Here is a 22,858-nt window from a genome sequence, read left to right as displayed (position 1 = left end):
ACCCTCCTTTTGAGTTTGTTTTACACCTGTCAGTGAATGTAGCTTTCCTGGTGGCCGTCCCCTTTGCCGGGAGGATAGGTGAGCTGAATACATTGGTCACTGAGCCATCGTACACTGTTTTCTACCAGGACAAGGTGCAGCTGAGACCACACCCGAAGTGCCTTGAGAAAATTATTTCTGACTTTTACCTGAATCAGTCTGTCTGCTAGTGTTCTTCCAGAACCAAATTCATATATGGATAAGTGAAGACTCCACACCCTATACGTCCATTGAGCTTTTTACTTGGATAGGACAAAGTCCTTTTGAATTTCATCCAAGTTCTTTGTCTCTTATGCAGAACGTTTGAGGGATCATCCAGTCACCACCCAAAGGCTCTCGAAATGGATCACAGACTGTATTACACTCTGTAACACTGCCAAAGGGGAACACTTTCTGACCAACTCATGGCGCACTCAGTCAATCTCAGCAGCATTTATGGTGCATGTCTCAGTGATGGACATCTGCAGAGCAGTAATGTGGTCCTCAGTCCACATTTTCATCAGACATTATGCACTGTCTGCATAATTAAAAGAGGATTCAAATGTAGGAAGGTGGTCTGTAGCCTCTCTACTGATGAGACTCTGAGCCTCACAGACTACACTAACAGCTTGGGAGTCACCTACAGTGTAATGGACATATGCAAGCACTTGAAGAAAAATGGTTACATACCTTTCTGTAACTGTTGTTCTTTAAGATAGGGAGCATATGTCCATTATGTGACCCACTCTCCTTCTCCAATGCATTGGAGTCTACTAGAGTATTCCAATGTGAAGGAACTAAGGGATGAGAGGGACAACTCTGCCCTTTATACCTTCACTTTGCAGCATGAGGAACTTGGCAATTGGAGGGGCCATCTCTACAGGTATCGCTAGAGAAAACTCACTAGCATTAGTGAACAAAGTGAATGCACACCTACAATGAAATGGACATATGCAGTGTATCTCTAAGAACAACAATGGCACCTGTATTGAAATCACTCAAAGGACAAAAAATTGTTCCCCGATGGGAGTGGTCTTCCGCTAATGGTGGCTGGGAATTTTATTGGAAAACTACTGGGAATCCCTTAATAGAATAGCATTCGGTACTAAAAATATTTTGTTTATAAAGCTCTTAAAACACAAATGCAAAAATTGAATTTCAAATACAGAGAGCAGAATAGTGCTGAGGAGGAGAAATTGGAAACACCATTGCAGATGTGAATAACTGAATAAGCAAAATTCATATTTTGATGCGCTGCTGACCGGGTTGCTAAAAGTCCGGTCAGCAGCGCATCAGGGCAAAGGCAGGCTCCCTACCCAGCTCCGCATTGCTCCCGGAAGTGGACAGTATGTCCAACTCCTAGGCGCAGGGGCAGCCATGGGGGCTTCATATGCTGCACCTGCACAAGCACCGTCTCTGCATCTCCCATTGGCTGGGAACCATGGACAATGAGAGCTGCAGGGGCCGCATCTGTGGGAGCGTGCAGAGCCCCTGTGGCCAGCCTGGCCTAGGAGCCGGACATGCCGCCCACTTCTGGGAGCTGCCTGAGGTAGGTTTCGCCTGGCCAGAGCCTGCACCCCAACCCCCTGCCCCAGTCCTGAGCCCTCTCCTGCACCCAAACTCCCTCCTGGAGCCTGCAGCTTGTGCTCTATCATGCACCCCAAACTCCTTATCCCTGGCCTCACCCTGGAGCCCTCACCATCTCCCGCACCCCAACCCCCTCCCCCAGTCCTGACCCCCTTCTGCGCCCCAAACCCTCCATTTGTGGCCTCAGCCGGAGCTGTCACCCCTTCCCACACCCCAATCCCCTGCCTCAGCCTGGAACCCCCTCCTGCACCCTGAACCCCTCATTTATGGTCCCACCCCGGAGCCTGCACTCCCAGCCGGAGCTCTCATCCCCTCCCACACCCTAATCCCCTGTTGCAGCCCAGTGAACGGGAGAGAGGGTGGGGGAGCATGAGCGATGGGGGGATGGATTGAGCAGGGGTGGGGCCTCTGGGCAGGGGGCGCAGCAAGGGTGCGATTAGAAAGTTGGCAACTCTATGTAGAGTCGCAATTTTGTTTGCAAAGCTGAATCATAATGAAATTACTTATAAATGTATTTGTTTATACTTCGTAATGTACTCCTCTATAATCAGCTATAGGAGGCAGCTTTTTAAAGTAATTGTTTACTATATTTTGTTTTATGTATCCATTCACTTTTTAAGAGATTTTTTTCCCTCATATCTTGATTATTTTGATTATAAAAGTAGCTGATAAAATTGAGCATAGGTACGATTAATTATTACAACAATATCTTAATTTAGGATTACTTTGAGCCTTAAATGCACTTTGCTGCCTAGTCAGTTTAGGATTATGCATAATTTAACTGATACCAACGCCCTCAGAATACTTCATAGGCATACTGAAACTTTGCTTGTTCCATTCTGGAGTCTGGGATAGTGCTTAGATGCTATATATAGAAACAGTTCTAGCTCAACAAGTATGTACGCAGTGAGTGAGGATGGTAGTTTTAAATCACAGGGTAAAACTGGGCTTGCTTCCCAACAAAACGCAGGCTGGGAACGAAGCAGGAAGGAAGGCCTGTTTATCAATGTCTTACGTACAACTATGTCTGAGTAGGCAGCTGAGTAACACAATGTTCTGTTGTGTAAAGTTCCTCTTCTAGAGACATGCTGACAATGTGAGGAAAAACTCTCTTTGGGTAAGTGACAGGGAAGTCTAGCAGCAGAACAGTAGTTGATAACTTTAATTTTTTTGCGGCGTCTGACTGCAGGGATTGTAGTTGAGTTTTGGCTTTGTTTCTAGTGGTTTACAAGCTGTTGCCAAATTCAGTCTTCTCAAACTGTTTGTGGACAAAAGCTGTTTAAATCTGAAGACATTTAATGTTTTTAAAAGATTTTTAAAATTCTTAAGGATTCTTTCTGACGCTAAAAGAAAATTAGGCTACAGCCAGTTTGGGATATTTTTTAAAATGAAAAATTGTTGTTCATTGCAGAACATTGTATTGGCCTCTCTAAAATATTGTTGTCCTATATTTTGAGTATTGTTCCTCAGTCTTAAAAGGCTAATGATACTGATAGTAAAAAGAGAGAAAACATTTTCTAATATCAAATTGGTCTTCTAAAAATGTTTTAAATGTTAAGTTTTACATTTTGTAGATTCTGCTGCAGGTTCTGATCACTTTTTATTTTTATTTAAACAATATAACTCCTGAAGTTATTGCAAAAAGGATTGTGGAGATGAAAAGTGAGGCCATTACAGGTGGTCTCTTATGACAATTATAATCCTTGTGTGTTCAGCTTAGTTTGCTTTTATGATCAGATTGAAGAATTCATGTTTCAGATTGTACTTGTGCATCTATTAGTAGTATCATCTGATTAACATTTACTTGTATTTTTGTGTGTAGTGAATTCCTTTAGACTATGTTATGTACATAACTTTTTTAAACATCTGTGTAGTGGAGTGCGAAAATATGAATCGTTATGATAGACAAGACAGAAATACGCGACAGCAGCAGGATGGATTCTGGAAGAGGACACCGCAGCGTTGGAGTGCACAAGACCACTATCACTTGGGCCATGCAGGCCACTTTCCACATGGTAAAAATGACCTGAGCAGGTAAGGACTGTGTTGCACCTCTTCTGAGGGAGTTGTTAGAAATTAATGTATTCTGATGTGTGGTTTCTTCTGATGAAGGAGAGGTTATAGCATTTTCAGAGAAGTGGTGTGCCCATGATTAGATTTTTTGAGAGAAGATGACACTTATACTGGTACTGGTCTAACATTCCCTTCTTTAAACTCAGATCTTTGCCAGTGACTTATAATTTAGATGCAAATATTTTTCCCTAGGCTGGAACTAGTTTCTGTGTGTTAAACAATATTATAAATGCACAGTTAATTTCAGCATACATGCTCAAGGGAAAATGCTTTCCTGGTTTCATTGTTCCAGTAGCTGTCATGTGACATGGAAAAGTGTTTGTTTCTATTGTATTAACGAGTAAATAGTGTGGCATTTTTTGCAAGCCAGCTTGTATAGATGTTGCTTGTATGATGGTGCAGGTGTGAACTGATCCTGGATTACTGGGAATTGAATTAGTTTGTGGGACACTTCTTGCAGATGTGTAATAACGTGCAGAATTTTATATCAGGATAACACTGGCTTTGTTTTGTGAACGTTTTTCTTCACTCGGCAATCTAAATAAGTGTAGCTATGCACTTTAGTACTCTGCAATTTTAAAAATTGCTTATAGCATTAATAATACACACAATACTAAAATGCTCTCTCATTAAAAAACAGATTTTAGCTCTAGATTAAGACTGCTCTTGATTTTATCTAAAAAATTTCTTTCAGGGGCTCCAGCCACTTAGAGCCTCCTATTGGTCACTTTGAAGGCTATGGAGCACCAAACATCTACCAGACTCCTAGACAGTTGGTGGGCTTACGGGAGAACACAGTGATGCTTGATGAAATGACTCTTCGGCATATGGTTCAAGACTGCACAGCTGTAAAAACTCAGTTACTAAAACTGAAAAGATTACTGCACCAGGTTAGTGTATTATAAAGAGAAGAAAAGTGAGAGAGAAGGGGTGTCTGTTTTAATATGCCACGGTTTCTCTTTTATTATATAATGAATGATAGCAGTATTTAAGATTTTGTTTTCATTAATTTATACTTAAAAAGTAACTTATACCTTCCTAGTACTGTAAAAGTGTCCCAGTTAGGAGCCTTGTCTATTCATTTCCACAAAAATAGATACAGCTATCCTGTTGGGGGTTTTATTTATTTATTTATTTATTTATTTATTTTTGAGGGAAAATTGGTAAATAAGTGATCTTCTAATTTTTGTGGATTCAAACAAAGCATGGGATTCAGTGCAGGTAAGACAGATCTCCTTACTTAATGGTGAAGTCCAAGATGGCAGCAAAGAGTAAAATCTTTCCTCTTCAATTCCTTTGTCAAATACACATCAAAGAATTCAGCTTTTTCCCCAGGGTAAAATTCTTAAGAACTCACTTGCCTGCTTGCTTTTCACCTTATCCATATGTCAGCACAATGTGCTTATTGACTGCTGGCTAATTATCAGTTCACATGCAGTGCTAAAATTTGGTCTGCTCTTTAGTACATGAAAAAAGATGAGTTGTTTAAAACTTCTTAAGAGGCTTCTTTCATGTGTCTACAAAGCTTGACAAATAAATGACAGAGTTAAGTTAATAAGCTAGAAGATGATTCTGCAAAAGCACGAATCTTCAGTTTCAAAGATACTCTCTTAAAAATCAGACAGGAAAGCTACATTTGCCAAGCATTGTGAAACTCCAAAGAACTTGGGTACTCTAACTTTTAAAAGTCCAAATGTGCAAAAATTAATAGAAAAGGAATTGATTTATATTTACATGTCACTAATGCAGGAGAGAACTTCAATTAGCCTAATTCATTCCTTTGTGAAAGGCAAATGGAAAGTTTGGATGTCATCAGGAGATTGCCGTTTTAATAAAAAATAGGAGCAAGGCGGAGAGCCCCCGGCGGCCAGAATGCCAGGAGCAGGGCGGCGAGCCCGGCCGGGGCTCTCGGCTCTCCCCGACCGGCCGGAGTGCACATGCTTGGTGGGCTGGTGCCTGGAGCTGGCCCTGTCTCTAGGCTCTTCAAAACCATATAAAAGAATACAAAGCTTTCTGTTCTCTATGGACTAAGCTGTGTGAATTGTGAACAAGGCTGTAGCTTTCATTTTTGCTATGACTCAGTTTATAGGAGATGATTTGCTTAGTTGCCCCTCCCTGGCTAGGCTTGCATATTGCATAGCAGTTCAACAACAGTATATTTGACTTTAGACTTGGGTAACACCCCCTCTTTTGAAAGTTATTTCCCATCATTCATAAGAAGTCTACTTTTATTGTAAGAGTAATAACCTCCAACGTGGCTTTTGCGTGACTACAGCTGATCACATTTAATTATCACTCTAAACCTGGGCTTGTAGGACAGGCTCAACTAATTGTTTCACATACACTGTTGTATCAAAGGCTAATCATTTGGTTATTGCAAATATAAAATTAAAATACATACACATGTAAATTTGTGAAAGAGTTAAGAAAATGTGATATGCTGTCTAAAATGTTGCATTCGTTGACTCTTAAAAGCTTTTAAAATAGTTTTAATGATGCCTGGATTTTCAAGAGATTGCTAATGGGTTACAGAAACTTTTATCTCTAAAAATATTGCTTCAGATTTGGCACTGGTAAGTAGGAATCAATAGTCTAAGGCTATGTCTGCACTAACACTTTTGTGGGTAAAACTTTAGTTAGTCGGGGTATGGAAAAAAACAACCCCTGCCCAACATAAGTTGCACTCACAGAAGCACCGGTGTGGACAGCACTTTCCTGCCGACATAGCTACAGCTGCTCATTGGGGTGGTTTAATTATGCTGATGGGAGAGCTCTCTCCTGTTGGCAGATTGGCTACACAAGATACACTGTAAAGTCTGTAATGTAGACATAGCCTAATTGTTATTTGGCAGTTGTGAAGTGAATTTATGGCCTCAATTCAGTTCCTAGTTGGCACATAATCTTGTTGCAAAAATCCTGGTGCACACTTCATTGAAACACCCCAACAAAAAAGTGAAGCCATAGCGTCTGCAAAACCCTTCTGGATTAATTTATTATCCTTTGGGTGTCAAAAGTTTGAAAAACTGTGTAATATATTAAGAAAGATTTATGTGAAATGTTGGCTCAAATGGGATTTGCTAGTTGTGATTTTAGGGAATACAAGGATTTTAGGTAGAGTGGGGACTGTTGTCCCAGGCTTTGGCGGTAGCGAAAAGTTTTTATTTTGGGTTGTTGATGTTGAGTGTCTTCCTATTTGTTCCTGACAACTTGACCTTCAGCACCTATTGCTGAAATAAACAGAACTGCCACTTGCTTTCTGCTCACCTTTAGATACTAGTAACACGAACAAGTGTTAAACTTTCTTTGAGAGTATATTGCACTTGAAACTTTTCTTACCATCATTCTATGATTTTACTTAAACCTAATTAAGGAAGCATTGTTAGGTAAGTAAACTGAGTTCTCTATTAGATTAGCTGGCCCCCTGCAGAATTCTGAAAAAAACCACCCAAAACCAAAAACCATTCAATTCCTATTTATTAGCCCCTCTCCCACCCACACACCCCCTTTTTTGAGACTGGTTCTCTGAGAAAATCCTCAGAAAACAAGCAAGAGAAAATATGTGGGACTCATACTAAAAAGAGGCTAGGACTTTTCAGCTTGGAAAAGAGGAGGCTAAGGGGGGAAAATGCTTGTTTTCATTATCTTCTCTTGTATTTGTGGAGTATGTGAAGTAGAGAATAATGGGCATAATATTCAGTATACTCACAGGAGGTATTCTGTTTAAAACTAGACTGAAAATACTAAACTTTAGGAAGTGAGGTTTGAAAAAAATCAAGAAGCCAGTTAAAAAGACCTTAAAGTCAGAAGTGACTAAACTTAAAATGTTTAGTCTCAGCTACTTAACTTCTGTCTGAATTATGGGAGTCTTAAGATACACCCTTAAACTAAAATAGTACTAGGGGAGAGAGGGAGAACACTGTGGTTAAATGGTAAGATTCAAAACATAATTGGAGCCAAACAGAAAATGGAAATCCAGCTGAAGTTCAACCAATAGGAAGGACCATAAACTATGGTAGGTGAAATGGAAGATGGAAACTAACATGGCTAAGACAGACTATGAAAAGCAAATAGCCAAAGGGGGGAGGGAAAAAGTCAAATTAAGTATGTCAGAAATAGGAAGTCTTTTGAGAGAATCAGTGGGTTTGCTAGACTACCGGAGAGGAAAGGGAGCAATTAAGGAAGATAGACCACTATAGAGAAACTAAATGATCATCACAGTCTTCATCACAGGTGGGGAGAGCACTGCCTCCAGACTACTCTTTTCAAGTAATAAAGTTGAGGTATTGTCAGAAAAGGGAGCAAATTGATAAAGCAAAGAGCAATAAGTAAACCTTGTTGCCCACACGGGTTCTGAAGGAACTTCAAAATGAAATGGCTGGACTGTTAATATCAATAGGTAATCTTTTTTTTTAAAAAGTTATTCTATTGTACAAGGGCACTGGAGGATGGCAAGTATCTATTTTTAGAAAGGTGCTGAATTGATCTTGGGAATTGCAGTCCAGTGAACCTTATCTCAGTAAAAGTGAAATTGATTAAAACAATTAAAAATAGTATTCTAACATGATAGAATTCAAACTAGATAAACACAGTATGGTAGGAACAAACCAGCACAATTTCTGTAGAAGTAAACTGCCTCTCATCTACTGGAATTGTTTTAAATGTTAACTAAACAGTGGGTAAAACAACTTACTATTTTAATATGTCTGGACTTTCAAAAAGCCTTTGACACAGTTCCTCATAAGAGGCTATTAAGGAAGAAAAGTACTATTCTTTTGACCTGTGGAACTCATTGCTGCAAGTTATTGTTGCGGTCACAATAGAGCATTAAAAATAATTAAACATTTTATATTGATAATGAGAACATTCAGGTAGGCTATTAAAATAAATAAGTGATATAATCAGTCATGCTTCAGAGCATAAGGAAATCACTATCCTACGGGGCATAGGAAAAACATGCAGTATGAGCACGTTATTCCATAACTGTCAACTCTGGGTGTGCTTGCACCTTCCTACAAAAGATCTGCTATTTCAGAAACAGAATACAGGACTAGAGGGACCACAGAAATTGCCATACTAGATCAGACCAATATTCTTATAAGTTGGCTAAATAGGAAAAAAGACAAATTCAGCAATGCAGTTTGACCTGCTAAGTTTTGTTCACTTAAATTTAACTGAGTTACTAAGTTCATAGAGAACTTTGTACAAGTTTTGACACAAAGACAATGTAACACACTAAATATGGACTTTTCAGTTCTTTTAATAACTGCAAATCACTGGGACAGGGATTTTTAAATCTATTATAACTTCTGAAATGAAAGTATGGGGGGAAAAACCTACTCATGCTCCCAAAAGAAGAAAAAGGTATGTCCTATTGTCACAGGAACATCTACTTTTGCTGGAGCGCCTCCTCCTGGCTGTGTTTTGGGATTAGCTCTTTTAGTCTGACACCACCTTTTTGTGAAAAGAACAGGAGTATTTGTGGCACCTTAGAGACTAACAAATTTATTAGAGCATAAGCTTTCGTGGCTACAGCCCACTTCTTCGGATGCATATAGAGTGGAACATATATTGAGGAGTTATATATATACACACACATACAGAGAGCATGAACAGGTTGGAGTTGTCTTACCAACTCTGAGAGGCCAATTAAGTAAGACAAAAAAAAAAAAAAACTTTTGAAGTGATAATCAAGCTAGCCCAGTACAGACAGTTTGATAAAAAGTGTGAGAATACTTACAAGGGGAAATAGATTCAATGTTTGTAATGGCTCAGCCATTCCCAGTCCTTATTCAATCCTGAGTTGATTGTATCTAGTTTGCATATCAATTCCAGCTCAGCAGTCTCTCGTTGGAGTCTGTTTTTGAAGTTTTTCTGTTGTAAGATAGCCACCGCTTTTTGCGGTTTCTTGGCCCCTTGTCTCATACTCTCGGTCTGAAGCCCTCGCTTGCTTTTCAGGAGCTGCAGTGCTTCGCCTTTGTGGCTCAGCCCTCTGGCCAAGTCACAAGAGTCTTTCCCTTCCAGGATACTGTCCATGTCTTCCTCACAGTCCCGGGCAGTCCTTAAGTCAGCAGCCGTGGCTGGGCCACTTCCTCAGTGGTGAGAACACATGGTCTCAAACAGCCTCTAAATTAATTGCCCAAATTGTGCCACTCACTCAATGGCTGGTAGGGGAACCCAGGCCTGCCCTCTACTCTGAGTTACAGTCTAGGGCCCCATCTCCAGAAGCAAGGGTCCGGGCAACCACAAACCTTCCTCCTGCTCCCCTCAACTACTTCCTACTTGCCTATCCCAGGCTCGTATTCTCCATCCTTCTAGCTAAACCCCTTTCCTCTGGATCTGCTAGACAAACTCCTCCGTTTGAGTCCAAATCCCCCTCTCTCCCTTGTCCGAGGGAAAGTGACTACAGCCCTTTTCCCTGCAGCCCCCTTTCTACTACCAGCTCCCTAGCCTTATAGAAGCCCTGCCTGTTCCTGCAAAGGGGAGCTCCCCCGTATTAGGGCTTTCCTCTCAGCCTAAATGTCCTGTTTGCAGCCTAACAGGTTAATTGGCCCATCTGGCCTACATTAACCCCTTCAGGGCGAGTGTGGGAAGCATCCACCATCACATCTATGTATATACATTAGATCATAACAGACTAGTAGCAGCCGCTAATTTCATCTTAAATATAGTATTGTATTAATTTAATGCCTTGGTTTCTTCTGTAACAACCAAATAAACTTGTTTTAAAACAAGTTTAAGTATTTTAATTATAAAAATAAAATTCCATAAAGAAATATTGGTGTACTCTGCTAGGGATACACCTCTGGATTCAAAACTTCCAATTTTTAAAATCCTCATTTCAACAAGAAGTTTTTAAAGTCACTTTTCTGGGATACCAGTGCTAATTACCCCACAGCATTTCACCCAGTGTGAGTTAGTCTGTGACCTCACAGATGCTGATTGAACAATGTGGGATAACAACACTGCACTGTGTAAAATGAAATTCTGGCTTGACAAAAGAGTCATGTCTTTTTCAGCTTCACTGGAAAACATACGAAGAATTCAATATAGGCCATATGGACAAAGGATGGAATTGGTAAGGGGGACTTGAGCCCATCACCATGACAGATCAAAGAGAGACCCACATACGGAGATGTACCTAGGCCCCTTTATTGTCTTAATTCAGCCCTATCTCTAGTCATCCCGTTATCCGTATCGTGAACCCACAAAATGTGCTTTCCTTAGATACGACTTCTATATTTTCACTTACATGGAAGTCCTTGCTGCTCTTCATTTTTTCCAATGACTTTTTTGAATTTTGCTTGTAATACGGTTTATAACACTTCTTATTAAATCTCTTGTCTTATGAAAATATTCATGTTTAGTTTTTTCACAATCTAGGCATTCGCAAGTAAGTGGTATGGCAGTTTTAAAGCAGGGTGATAGATCAGAGCAGAAGAAAAGTTGGGTGATTTTTTTGGTTTGAAATGACAGCATAGTCATGATTTGTGTGTCTTTGAAAAATTTCTTCAGAGAAAAAGGAATCTTTTAGATAAATTATTCAACTGAGAAGTTGGGAAGTCTGCAAAGTAGGAGCATGCTGTTGATTTACAAGTCAGTGATAGAAGCACAAAGGTTTAGTGTTTGTGTCAATCTGCATTTCTAGTCTAGAATGTTTTGCTGTAGTTAGTGTGAGATTCAAATATCTAGGAAGATCAAAATTAACGGAACTCTGTTTCTCTCTGGAGGTTTTTTTGAGCTGTATGTTGATTTCTCTTCACCGCATGATGAGAGCCTTGAACATTCTAAGCAATAGCAGTATGAAACTGAAACTGGTCTCTACAGCTTATGCACTGAAAAATAGAATGGGGATTGGTGAGGATCCATAGGGGAGACCAGGCATGTCCTGTGGAGCTACCATATCCTTCACAAGAGGAGGAGTAGGAAAGGCTCTTGTTCCAATGCAGAAATGCTGCACTTTTTTTTTTTTTTTTTCGGTTCATGAGATGCCCAAAGCTCCTTTGTGATGCTGCTCAATTCTGGCAAAGATAATTATTTCTGTTCTGAGTTTGGGTTTTTTTAACTGACATGTTTATTTTCTAAAGATTAATTTTATTTCAGGATTGGGGTGAATGTAGTTAAGGATTTCTGTATTTGAAATGGTTGTTTTTGTCTCTCTTGCAGACTGCGGCAAGAGACTTTTCTTTCTCCACTCCGGGGGAAGGGGCGGGAGCTAGCTTCAGCGTTTTTGAATGGGCCTTTGTTTTCTTCTGTTCCGACATAATTGATGCCTATCCATCATCTACACCAGAGTTTCTCAAACTGGGGTCTGCAGATGGTACTCCAGGGGGTCCGCAGGCCCCACTGATCAACTCCTCCCCTTCCTTCCCAGCACCTCCTGCATGCCGGGGAACAGCTGTTCAGTGGTATGCAGGAGGTGGTGCTGGGAGGGAGGTGGGGCAGGAGGGAAGTGGTGCACTCAGGGCAGGGGGTAGAAAAAGGCGGGAAGGAGTGGAGAGGGGGTAGGGCCTGGGGCTGAGTTGGGGGCTTGAAGGTCTGCGAAAAATTGTAAATCAAAATGGGGGTCCTCGGGTTGCTAGAGTTTGAGAACTACTGATATACACCATTACATGTGGGACTGGGCTAGGCTTCAGAATTTTCAGGTGGATATGTTGGGGCAATTCCAAATTTAAGACTATCGAAAATGTTAAGAAATCTTCAGGTAAACACAGCTGTAGAAGTGCAAACATTTAGCGTTTTACAAGGGATAAATGTTCAAATAAATGAGGACTGGGACCTATAAGCCCCCAGCCACTGGAGGATTTTGTAGTACTTTGTATATGATAACTAATTGGCAGAATGGCAGAACAACAGTAATTAATTGGGAAAATATGTAGCAAATTATTAATCATGACATCCCTTCAAGGTAAGTAATTATCCCCATTTTATGGATAGAGGAAACTAAGAAAGGTTTGGATTGGATTAAAAGTGATTGGATTAAAGCTACAGAGCCAGGATTAGAATGGCTAAATTCCTTGTGCTATGTGTATGAAAGTAAAATGGTCTTGTGGATTACTTGTTATCAAGCTGTCCTCCTTTTTAGCCAGGCACTGTGCTGATTGGTCAGTTCTAGAGCCAGTATGGCTGCAGGTGGCTTGCTGGAAAGGAGCTTGCAGCAAGCTCATAGCCTTCAGCAGCAAACCTGAGCAACATTCCTCACAGCTGTGAATTTGTCTGGGTTGCTCTCAAATTAAGGGAACAGTAGTTAGTCTAGTGGTAATGAAAAATGAGGCAAACCATCAACTCCAATAGTTGACTTATTTTCAAGCCTGTCTTCACAAGGAAAACTGAGATTAACTCTAATATTTTTGGCCCACCACAGACTTCACAGAACCTCAGAGGCTGGCTCTCTAGATAAACCTACTGTATGTTGTTTTAGTTAAACTAATAAATTGGGTAAGGAGAGGTATTCTCTCCTTGTTAGTTAGATGTTAGTTTTTAAAACCATAGGATATTTTAGAATTTGTTAGAAAATAGCACTATGGAAATCAGTAATTGAAACTTGTATACTACATTCACTTTTCATGTTAGTGAGTCCAATATTTTTTGTTAATTCTCTCCCATGTTAAATTGCTACTTTGGGTAGTAGCAGAGCATATCAACTTCATTGCTGATTGCACACAACATGCCTTCAAATAGCAGAAAACAGTTAATATTTTATAATTGGACTGTTAGAAATTACAGTTTATACTGGACCGTCCATATACTGTATACTGAAAAGACTTAAAATAAGCAAACAAATAACTTCAGAAAATTAGCTGTGGTATAAACTGCAAAAGGGAAAATGGGTTTGAGCCCTATTTTTAGTACTTTATGCTGTATAAAGGAGATCTGAAATTTCTTTTAAAAGAATCTATCAGAAATAACAGTAATATGAAATCTTGCTTTTATTCAGAAATATTGCTTTTTTATTGTTGCATGTCAGCAACAGACATAACCCCCCCTAGTTTGAGCTATGAAACCTACTCCTAACAAATGTAAGAGTGTGGTACTTTGGACTAGTTAGATCCACAAAATGCTATTGTGGCTATTCCACTTCTCTCTTAACAGTTGGATGAGAGAGTTCAGATGTACTGTTAGTGGTAGGTTTTGTTTGTATGGAAACTTAGAGGGTGGTTATGAGAAAATATGCAACCCAGGAGTGGCACAGAGATTTTTACCTTCATTCACTGGTTAATATGCATGAAAGATCACAGTACAGACACATTAATAACAAAGGAGCCAAAAGACCAGAACAATTGTTTTAAAATATTTTATTCTCAAATACATTATGAAACATTTTTCATGAAAGCGTTCTATATAAACAGTATAAGTATCTTTATTCAGTTCTGCTTGACCTTTGGTGTTGTGAGAAACATATAGATGTGGGTTTTGTTGGTGTGTTTTTACTGTTAGCTTTTAAGGTGTTAATGGATGAGGTCGTTATTTAGGTTAGGGATTCTCATTAGTGGTGACTCATCCAAACAAAATGCAGTTTACCTTAATTAATTTTCACAGTGTGATCTTGGACAGAACTCATACTAGTCAGAGGTAATATTTTTTTTAGCCTGATTTTATTGGTCCCATTCTTTTTATTTAAAAATACAATGCACTCCTTTTATAAGAATTACATCCGTCCCGGTAGATCCTTACGAGAGGAGTATTTTAGTTAGTATAGGAATGATTTTGTCTCAGTAGTTTTAATGACTATATGCAGTTGATTTTTATAAATTCAGTGCACTGTATGTATAAATAAATGTCACACAAAAGAAGAAAAAAATTGAGATTTGAGATGCACTTTATTTGGTTAATTGTTACAGTGACATCAATATGAACTCAACCACAACTATTTCTATCAATAAGTGAGGTGAAATTTTAGTAAAAAATAAATTAAAAACTTAAATAAAACTTAAACTGGTGACTTCAGTTTATTTATTTTAGTGGAGCACAAAACTTCTGTGATTGGTAAATTGCAAAGGTTGGGGGAATAGTAATGTATTTAGGTATGGTATCTTTTCCAAAGAATTCTTGATTTTAACTGGTGATACCAAATAGCATCAGTATTCTCTAGCAGTCTGAGGTTCTAATTCAGCAAAATACTTAAGCAAGTGCCTAACTTTAAGCATCTGACTAGTCCCATTGATTTGCTGAATTGGAACCTTAATGCATAGATCTCCTCTTATTTTGTAGGCTGCAAAGAGAAAATGGGTAAATGGTCCAAGTGAAACTATATATGAAATACTAATGCAAATGATGGTAGTTAGATTTTACCTTAGCCCTATATTTGCCTTTCTCTGCTGAAAGCTTCAAAAGCTTAGCCTCACTCAAGAGCAGGAAACTGACAAACATTTTCAATCTCTGTACACACGGCAAATCTCAATACTGTATTTTACTTAGTATAATCAGATATTTGCAGAGAATCCCCAAGGTGTAATGATTAGCTTACCTGATTGAGGTAATAACCAGTACCAACTCTGAGATCTATTCATTTATGATGGCTTATTATGAGGTGGACGACATCTGTCTTTTGGAGATTTTACTCTTCCCCCACCCCCCTTTTTGAAAGGAATGGAATAACAGTGTAAATGTTTTTAAAATACTTTTTCTCTTACTAAATGTGTTGTTTCTCAGTGTAGACGCATATGAAAAAAGGTAAAACATTATATCAAGTACCAAACTAAATGAAACAGCAGAAGGCACACTGTGGCATGTCAAGTAAATTGAACTATAATATTTTCAATAAAAAATGGGGAAAGCTTCTGTGTCTCACCAACAGAAGTTGATCCAATAGAAGATATTACCTCGCCCTCCTTCTCTCTCTAAAAAATTATAGTCCAAAAAAGAAATGGGAGGCCAAATCTTTCTTTCTTGTGTCTTAGTGCCTGTTCAGGGATGTGACCCACACAATTTTAGTCAAATGGAGTTTTTATGGTATCTTAGGGGAAATCAGAAAGAGAGGCAAGGAAAGTACTCTTCCACCAGTATTTTATATTAAATACTTCTTCCCACCCTAAAGTATAGATGTGACAATTACCGATGCAGGCTTGAAAATTTAAAATAAGCACTTCAGTATTTGTTTCAAATATACTTTAAAAGTAGATTAAATCATTTAGAGTGACACAAGTTGCATTAGAGAAAAAATTAATTTCTGAAACAAAGGGCTGTTAAGTATTATATCTAGGTGTATAGCATTTAAAATTAAACACATAACATTCATTAAGGCCATTCTAAGACAATAAAATCAGCTGATCTGTAATGTGACCCTTAACAAAAATGCAGATTTCTTTGGAATTAAATTAACTTTGTGTGGGTTCTGCTTCATATTCCAGTTTAAAACTGAAATAAAAATGTCATGAATAAATTCAAGGCCCACTCTAAGTAATAGCCATTGTGATTGCAATGTTGAAGTCAGCTCAATTCTTAATTTAAACTGATGAGAACTGACTGCTTAGACTTAATCCCAGGGCACTGTAAAAGAACTGTGCCTTTTGAGTCTTACTCTGTTGCCACCAAACTTTTATTGTACAAAATAAACACATTGCACTTAAAGTGGTAAAAGTTGTTTATGAAAATATGAATGTTGCTCTTCAAAAATGTAGCAATTAAGAGGAGTGAGTAGGGGTCAGCTTTTTGTCTTTTAGGTGTGTTAGTTTTTCCAGCAGGAAGATGGAGGGGGAGAGCACATGTATTATGATTTTATTGCTACAAATAAGATGTGTGGATGCTTTTCCAAGTGACCTACTTGGGACCACTTCTGATTTCAGCTTTGAGGCTCTGATTCAGCAAGGTACTTTAATGCATACCTAACTTTAAGCACGTGACTAGTCCAGGTGACTACAACAGGGCTCCTAAAAGTTAGCCACATGCTTAAGTACCTCGTTGAGTCAGGATGTAAAAGTCCAGTAAAACAAATTGGAAGAGAAAAATTCCAACAAAAATAATGAAATTGAAAATATGTATGGATAACTACTGTCTCGGATTATTGGTAGTCATAGCCAACAGAAAAGGACAATCCTTAAACAGAAGGATGTGGATATAAAGCAGCAATGATCGATCTTTTGTCAAAACAGAGATTGCTTGGTTTAAATATCAATGCAATCAATGTCATTTATAGGCTGTGTAGAAACAGTTCTGCGTTATAAGTTGTTTTCAGCTTTCTACATGGCTAATTAAATGTGAGACATTCCATTGTGTAGAACAGAAGCTCAATTAGTGTGTTTCCTTGTCTAAACTTGAATAAATGTCAGAAGTAATCATAATAGGACTACTGGAATTTGAGACTTATAAGCTGTTTATCACGCATTTTAAATTTAATTAGAATATAGTTACAAATATTATTGGATTAATTTTCTATTCTCTCTAACAACACCACTTTCCAGAATCAACTCTCAATTAAGGAAATTAGGTAAAATTGTCTTGTGTTGCTGCTGATCTGGTTTTTACTATGTAAAATTCAAATTAGGCATATTTGGAAAGTATTTGTTTTTATGCTGGCGCTTTCCAATGTCTTTGAATTTACATCAAATTGTACTGAAGCTGTCCTCATTGCAAAGAAGTGTTTTATTGAGTAGCTACATTAGGCACAAATGTGACTAGCCCATTTATAATTACATTTAGCCTTTTGATATTCCTAGATAAGCAATAAAATATTCCAGTTATTTAGAAAATGTCAATTGAATAAAGAATTAATATATGTATGCATGTTGTTGTTTGATATATATTGGTGGTTGACTTACTAAACTTAGGTCCAATGTTACATGACAGCATAAGAGAACAGCTTTATTTAATGCATTATTACATATTTCTGAAAATAAAGGTTTACGTTGTTCAAATTTCCGAAAAGGTGACGCATGACTAAATATTATATCTAGCCAGTCAAAATACAGTATATCTTAATAGCTAGTTGTAGTTATTCTTGCTAATCCTATTTGAAGCTCCCTTTCTTTACATAGGGAAAATGGTGCTCCTTCTGGTGATAAACTTTTCATGTTGGCAATACAGCTGAAAAGAAAGAGGGAAGAAGGAAAACGCTGAACTCCTTCTAAAATAATTGTATTTGTAGTCATTAATATTGTGCAGAATAGGGTGCTGAGGTTCCAATGGACATATATTGTTAGACCTGTGTACTGTAAGCATTGGAAGTGATTCACCTAATCATGGGAAGAGCCGTGAAAATGAACTTGAATCTTGCTTTGATTCTGAAAATATAAAAATGTATGATAGGGCTTAAAAAACTGATAACTATCATAACGCATACAAACCTCTTGTTGCTGATGTGACATATCCTACACATGTTAATTCCCTTTGTAATGAAGTCAGTAGTTTTAACTAGAATTCCTCTTTAGTTGTCTGCATCTGCGGGTGGCAAGAATTATTCCAGGCCCCTTTGACAGTCTTTTAAAAAATGTATGCAAATTAATCTAAATTTAAATTGGATGTTGAATTTGCTAAAATAGCCTTCATTTCCCATGCATAAACTAATACCTGTTTCTGTGCGTACCCTTTCTCCTAAGTGCATATAACTATTCGGAAAGGCATAACCATTTAACTTAACATTAAAAGGCATTTGCAGTGTAATGAAATCCACCAGATACTGCTTGCTTCTTACCGAGTACCTTACTCCCTTTAAAATTGTTTTTATACAATAATATTGTAATAAAAATCATCCTACAAATATCTTGATCAAAGTGGACTGTTATCTGCCCATATGAGCGTATTGCACATGTTACTGGCAAGCTGCGCAGAAGGAACAAGCAGCAGCTGGTGAAGTGAATGGCACTCTGTATGCCCTGTGATGCTTAAGCTAAATTACAGTCTCCACCAAGTGGTCAAAAGCCTTCAGTAAGAAAAGCTGAAATGAAATTTGACCCTGTTGAGAATCAATAGTCAGATGTTAAAAAGAGCAGAAGATTGGGCATTGTAAGGAGCAGGGTTGTATCTTGCGAGTGTAAATTCAGTTTAAACTTTATTGTAGCAAAACCATTTTTTACAAAAAATATGTGGTAATTTCTACACCGTTTTTAAGGATGCTGAGGGTTGTGATGTATGGCTGTTACTGCCAGTGGATACTGGCAAATGGAGAAGCAAACATGTAAAGGGGAATCTCATTAAAATACTTCACCAGTTCAAACTACATTGTAATTTCTTCTGTATAAATTTTTTGATAATTTTTATAAAAAGCATCTGAAGATCTCTTCATTCAGTGGCAAGTGCGCTGTGTAATTGAATAGTAAAATTCTATGGGAAGAAATTCACATGGATTAGGCGGCAAAACACGCATATCCATGGTAATTATTTTAGTAAGATCCATTAGGTTTTTTTAATCAGTCTGTGGCTATAGAGGCACATTTGCACTCGTGGAATCTAGTAGTGTGGCTAGAACTCTTTGTTTTGATTGAAGGATAACCTGGCAAATTACAGTTTTCCAAATGCTACCTGAGGCACGTGGGGATCACTGAGCAAATATTGAGAAACAAACAGGATCACTCTTCATCCTTCCAAGTGACCGGGATAGCAACCACAAATAATCCCCTTCCCTTTCCGAAGCTAGTGAGTTAGGCAGAAAGAGAACCCTTTTTCTCCATAGCATGGGAGCAGAAGTGAAGCCTTGAAAAACCTTAAAATAATGTGGTGCATTGTAACATTTGTGTTGTGGTGGTGTGTAGGGATTTGAGGCAACATGTGAAACATTGTAACACAAATGTGGTAACACAAATGTGGTAACATGAGAATCTCTCTCCAATGATTTTGTCTGAATTATTCTTTGACATAATTGGCTTTTCAAGACTGAGTATCACTGGTACAGAGCATTTCACATTATCAGATGTTTGTCATGGCTGTTTAAACGCTTCAGGAAGCAGTCATACAATTATCTTTTGTCATCTTTTCAGGATCTTTGCAGTTGTACTGGCTGTGCTTAATTTCAGAATGCAGTGCTAAAAATAAAATGTGCCTTTTCACTCTGCACCATATTGGGCTGATTTAAAAAAAAAAAAAATAGGGTCTGATAGTTGTGGATTCATTCTCTATTAGTCAATCTATTAAGAAGCAAAAATATTTTTGAATTTAAGAAATAATCCCTAGTTGAGGTAAGAACTATTTTAGTATAATTTAGGTGTGAGTCACATTTTAATATTGGTCAGACATGTTATATTTTTTCCTAATTATTGCAACTCTTAAATGGAGACAGATGCATAGGATTCTGAAAAGTGAAACATTGCAAATGTAGCCTGGTTTTCAACAATGATGTACACTAATTCAGGCTCTTTGGTCTACCACTCCACTGTGTCCCTCTCACTAATTATTTTTCTGGACAGGTATTTGGAACCATTGGGGGACAGGTTTCTTGTTCTGAGTTATAACACATGTATGTGGTTCGCTGTTAATATTAAGGGAGATGTTTTGACAGACCATTCTTCTATAAGGCACAGATTGTAAGTGAAGAGATGGTACCAGCTAAACATTACAATAGTAAATATAAGTACAGTGTCACAGCATTAAAAATACATTTTGTTCCAGAACTACATAATTGCAATTTATTTGGCTTTGTAAGAATCGTGGAAATGCAATGCAAATAGTGGTACAAGAAGAGCAAGGAAAAAAGTCATGAAAATGTGATCTAAAAAAGCATGTTAGGGGTTTCACTGATTTTTATAAAGCTTGTTTTAGATTTGAAATGTTGTTCTTGATTCTTATTCATTGCAGACTTTCGAAGTGGTATGGAAAAAGTTAATCTCAACTCTTTTAATATAATAGCAAAGCTCACAATTTTTATACTTTGGTGTCTGAAACTGACTTTAGGAACTAGCTATTCAACCAACAAACTGAATGGGCCTTCATTCCTTTCCTTTTCTGTGGCAGAATGATGAGAATGTCTGTCTTCAGGACATCCCACTCTCAATACCATCAAGCCCAGAACCACAGGATGTTGAGCCTATATATAAGGTAAATTGACATTGATTGTATGCAGAATAGCATAACTTTGTTTTTATCAGTATTGCACATAATTGTAAAGTTAGCACTTCCAGATCAAATAAGCCAGTATAAAGCTGAGGTGAGAAACAGTTCTTATATTTACACTGGTCCTATCAGTTTAGTGAAATAATACATTCTTTGACATTGCAATAAATTATCTCTTTTTAGTTTAATAGCTAAGCCACAAATGGACAAATTATAATCTTGCATATGGCAATATATTTTGAAAATAAGGTACACAGTATATTTTTTTTACCATTTCTTGTGTAGTATTTTGTTTTGTTGTTCCTACACTTCAAAACAAACAAACCCCAAAAGAAGCTGACCTGTTTTTATACCATCTAACGTTTGTTCAAGTAAAATGGCCTGTTTGAATCTTTAAAACAGTGTGCAAATTGACACACAAGTTAATTATTGAAAAAAAAATATGCCTTTTCATATTTGCAGTGGACATGTTACAATAATGGCATGTGAAGTTCTTGGTTTTAATTTTATAGATGTTCTTTATCCTAAATATTTGCTGATCTATATATCCCATAATTTTCACAGAAAGGAGCCAGTCCTTAGAACCTATGACAATTTACACCACCACAGGATCTTCCCCAAATATGGCCCTCTCTCTACTTCTCCACAAGCATTTTAATGAGTGATAAATTATAGTCTCATTGCTAAGCTTTCATTACTTCTGTAAAATAGTGTTCTATTTTATTTTGAAGCATGATTACAGTGTAATTAAAATATTTATTTATGAATTTTGTTATGTTTACAATTCCTTTTTTGTTCACTTATCCACCAATTTGCAAAGTTCTAGAACTTGCAGTGGGGTCTTCCAGTCATAAGTGCAGGTGTTTCCACAGGAAGAACTTTGGAAACACAGTAAAATTAAGGATGTGAGTTGATTGCAATAGATATTTAAAAGGAACACTGACAAAGTTGAGTGGCCCAGAAGAGAACTGGTTTTCCTTTTCCATTTGGGTTGATCTGGTATGTGTTTTGGGTGCTGCTTTATAAAAGAATACTGTTGTCCATCTCTGTAGTATGAGAGTATGTTTCACTTAAAATTGATATAAGATCCATGAGTGTCTACAGGCAGCAGCTGCAAGATACTGATAGTATAGGATTTAAAAAAAAAAATGGACCAGAAATAAGAAACAAATAAAATTAGAGGACTATTTCTTAGCTTTCTTAAATTTGGCTATCTACTGGAAAGGACCTGCATTTCAGAAACTAGTCCTGTAGCTGGCTGCACAGATGGACTCTTGCTCCTTTGTGGAGTTCTATTTAAGTCAGTAGGGATCCGCATGGATGCAAAGAGACATCTATACAAGCCACCAGCAAGACTGGGACCTAAAATACTTACGTTTCAGGCACTCTGTGCAATATAATTGTATTTCTGCTGCTTGTACTGTGGTCATCTTTTGAGCTAGTTACGCTGCCTGTACTATCTCAGGTCTTTCAGAAATGTAGTCTTGAAACATGAATAATTCCTAGAAAAAGAAAGTATTGCCTTCTGTTTTCAAAACCAAACCAGGTTTAATTGACATTCAGTTCTTGTGATTTTTAAATAATCTTCTTTTAATGGGTAGCTGCGTGTTGTTTGCATTACCATAAGATATCTTTGAGTCTAAGTGTTTCATCCTAATACAGCAGATAAAAGCAGTCTTTACTAAACTGAAATCATATGCAAATATTAACTGAAAATATGCCCCCACAATGCCTTGTGTAGCTGAACAGCATGATTAATTCACTGATAAATACTTAAAAATACCACGGAAAGGAAAAGATGTTAAGGAAACTCAATAATTTCATATCTGTCAAGGTTAAAAATCCTTGAAAACTTTGCATAAACATTTTTCTCTTTAAGTCTTATGTCTCCTGTTTGATCTAAGTTAAAATTCAGCTCAACAGGACTTTCTGCCCAGTGCAAGAAATAGTTATCCTTGTTTGTTAATTTTTTATAAAATGTGATTTATTTTGTTGTTTTCATTATGTTCTATTAGTCTACTTTCATGTGATAATTTTCAAATTGCAATTCACACAAATTATAGCATTGCTACTTATTGTTGGATAAACAGGGTTATAAATATGCAGTAATTCTCAGTGTTGATTTTTTTCTCAATAGCATATGTAATTTTGAAAGATCCTAAAGACATTGTGAATAAAAAGGAGCTTAAAATACTTTTATTGG

General features: G+C 37.6%; 1 protein-coding gene across 5 annotated transcripts in view; it reads left to right on the top strand.

Annotated features, from left to right (window-relative positions):
* Nucleotides 1–22,858, top strand: part of CCSER2 (coiled-coil serine rich protein 2) — a 138,233-nt gene that overhangs the window by 67,807 nt on the left and 47,568 nt on the right. For 4 of the 5 annotated variants that reach the window (XM_054034773.1, XM_054034771.1, XM_054034775.1 and 1 more), the window contains exons 5-7: nt 3,480–3,639; nt 4,373–4,568; nt 20,557–20,640. In XM_054034773.1, coding sequence (XP_053890748.1) covers nt 3,480–3,639; nt 4,373–4,568; nt 20,557–20,640 — 440 coding nt within the window. Of the gene's footprint in view, nt 1–2,615; nt 2,723–3,479; nt 3,640–4,372; nt 4,569–20,556; nt 20,641–22,858 lie in introns of those variants that run through there. The other variant, XM_054034776.1, reaches the window with a different exon arrangement.

Source organism: Malaclemys terrapin, chromosome 7 (assembly GCF_027887155.1).
Source record: "Malaclemys terrapin pileata isolate rMalTer1 chromosome 7, rMalTer1.hap1, whole genome shotgun sequence".
Taxonomy (NCBI): domain Eukaryota; kingdom Metazoa; phylum Chordata; order Testudines; family Emydidae; genus Malaclemys; species Malaclemys terrapin.
This window is presented reverse-complemented; position numbering and strand designations above follow the sequence as displayed.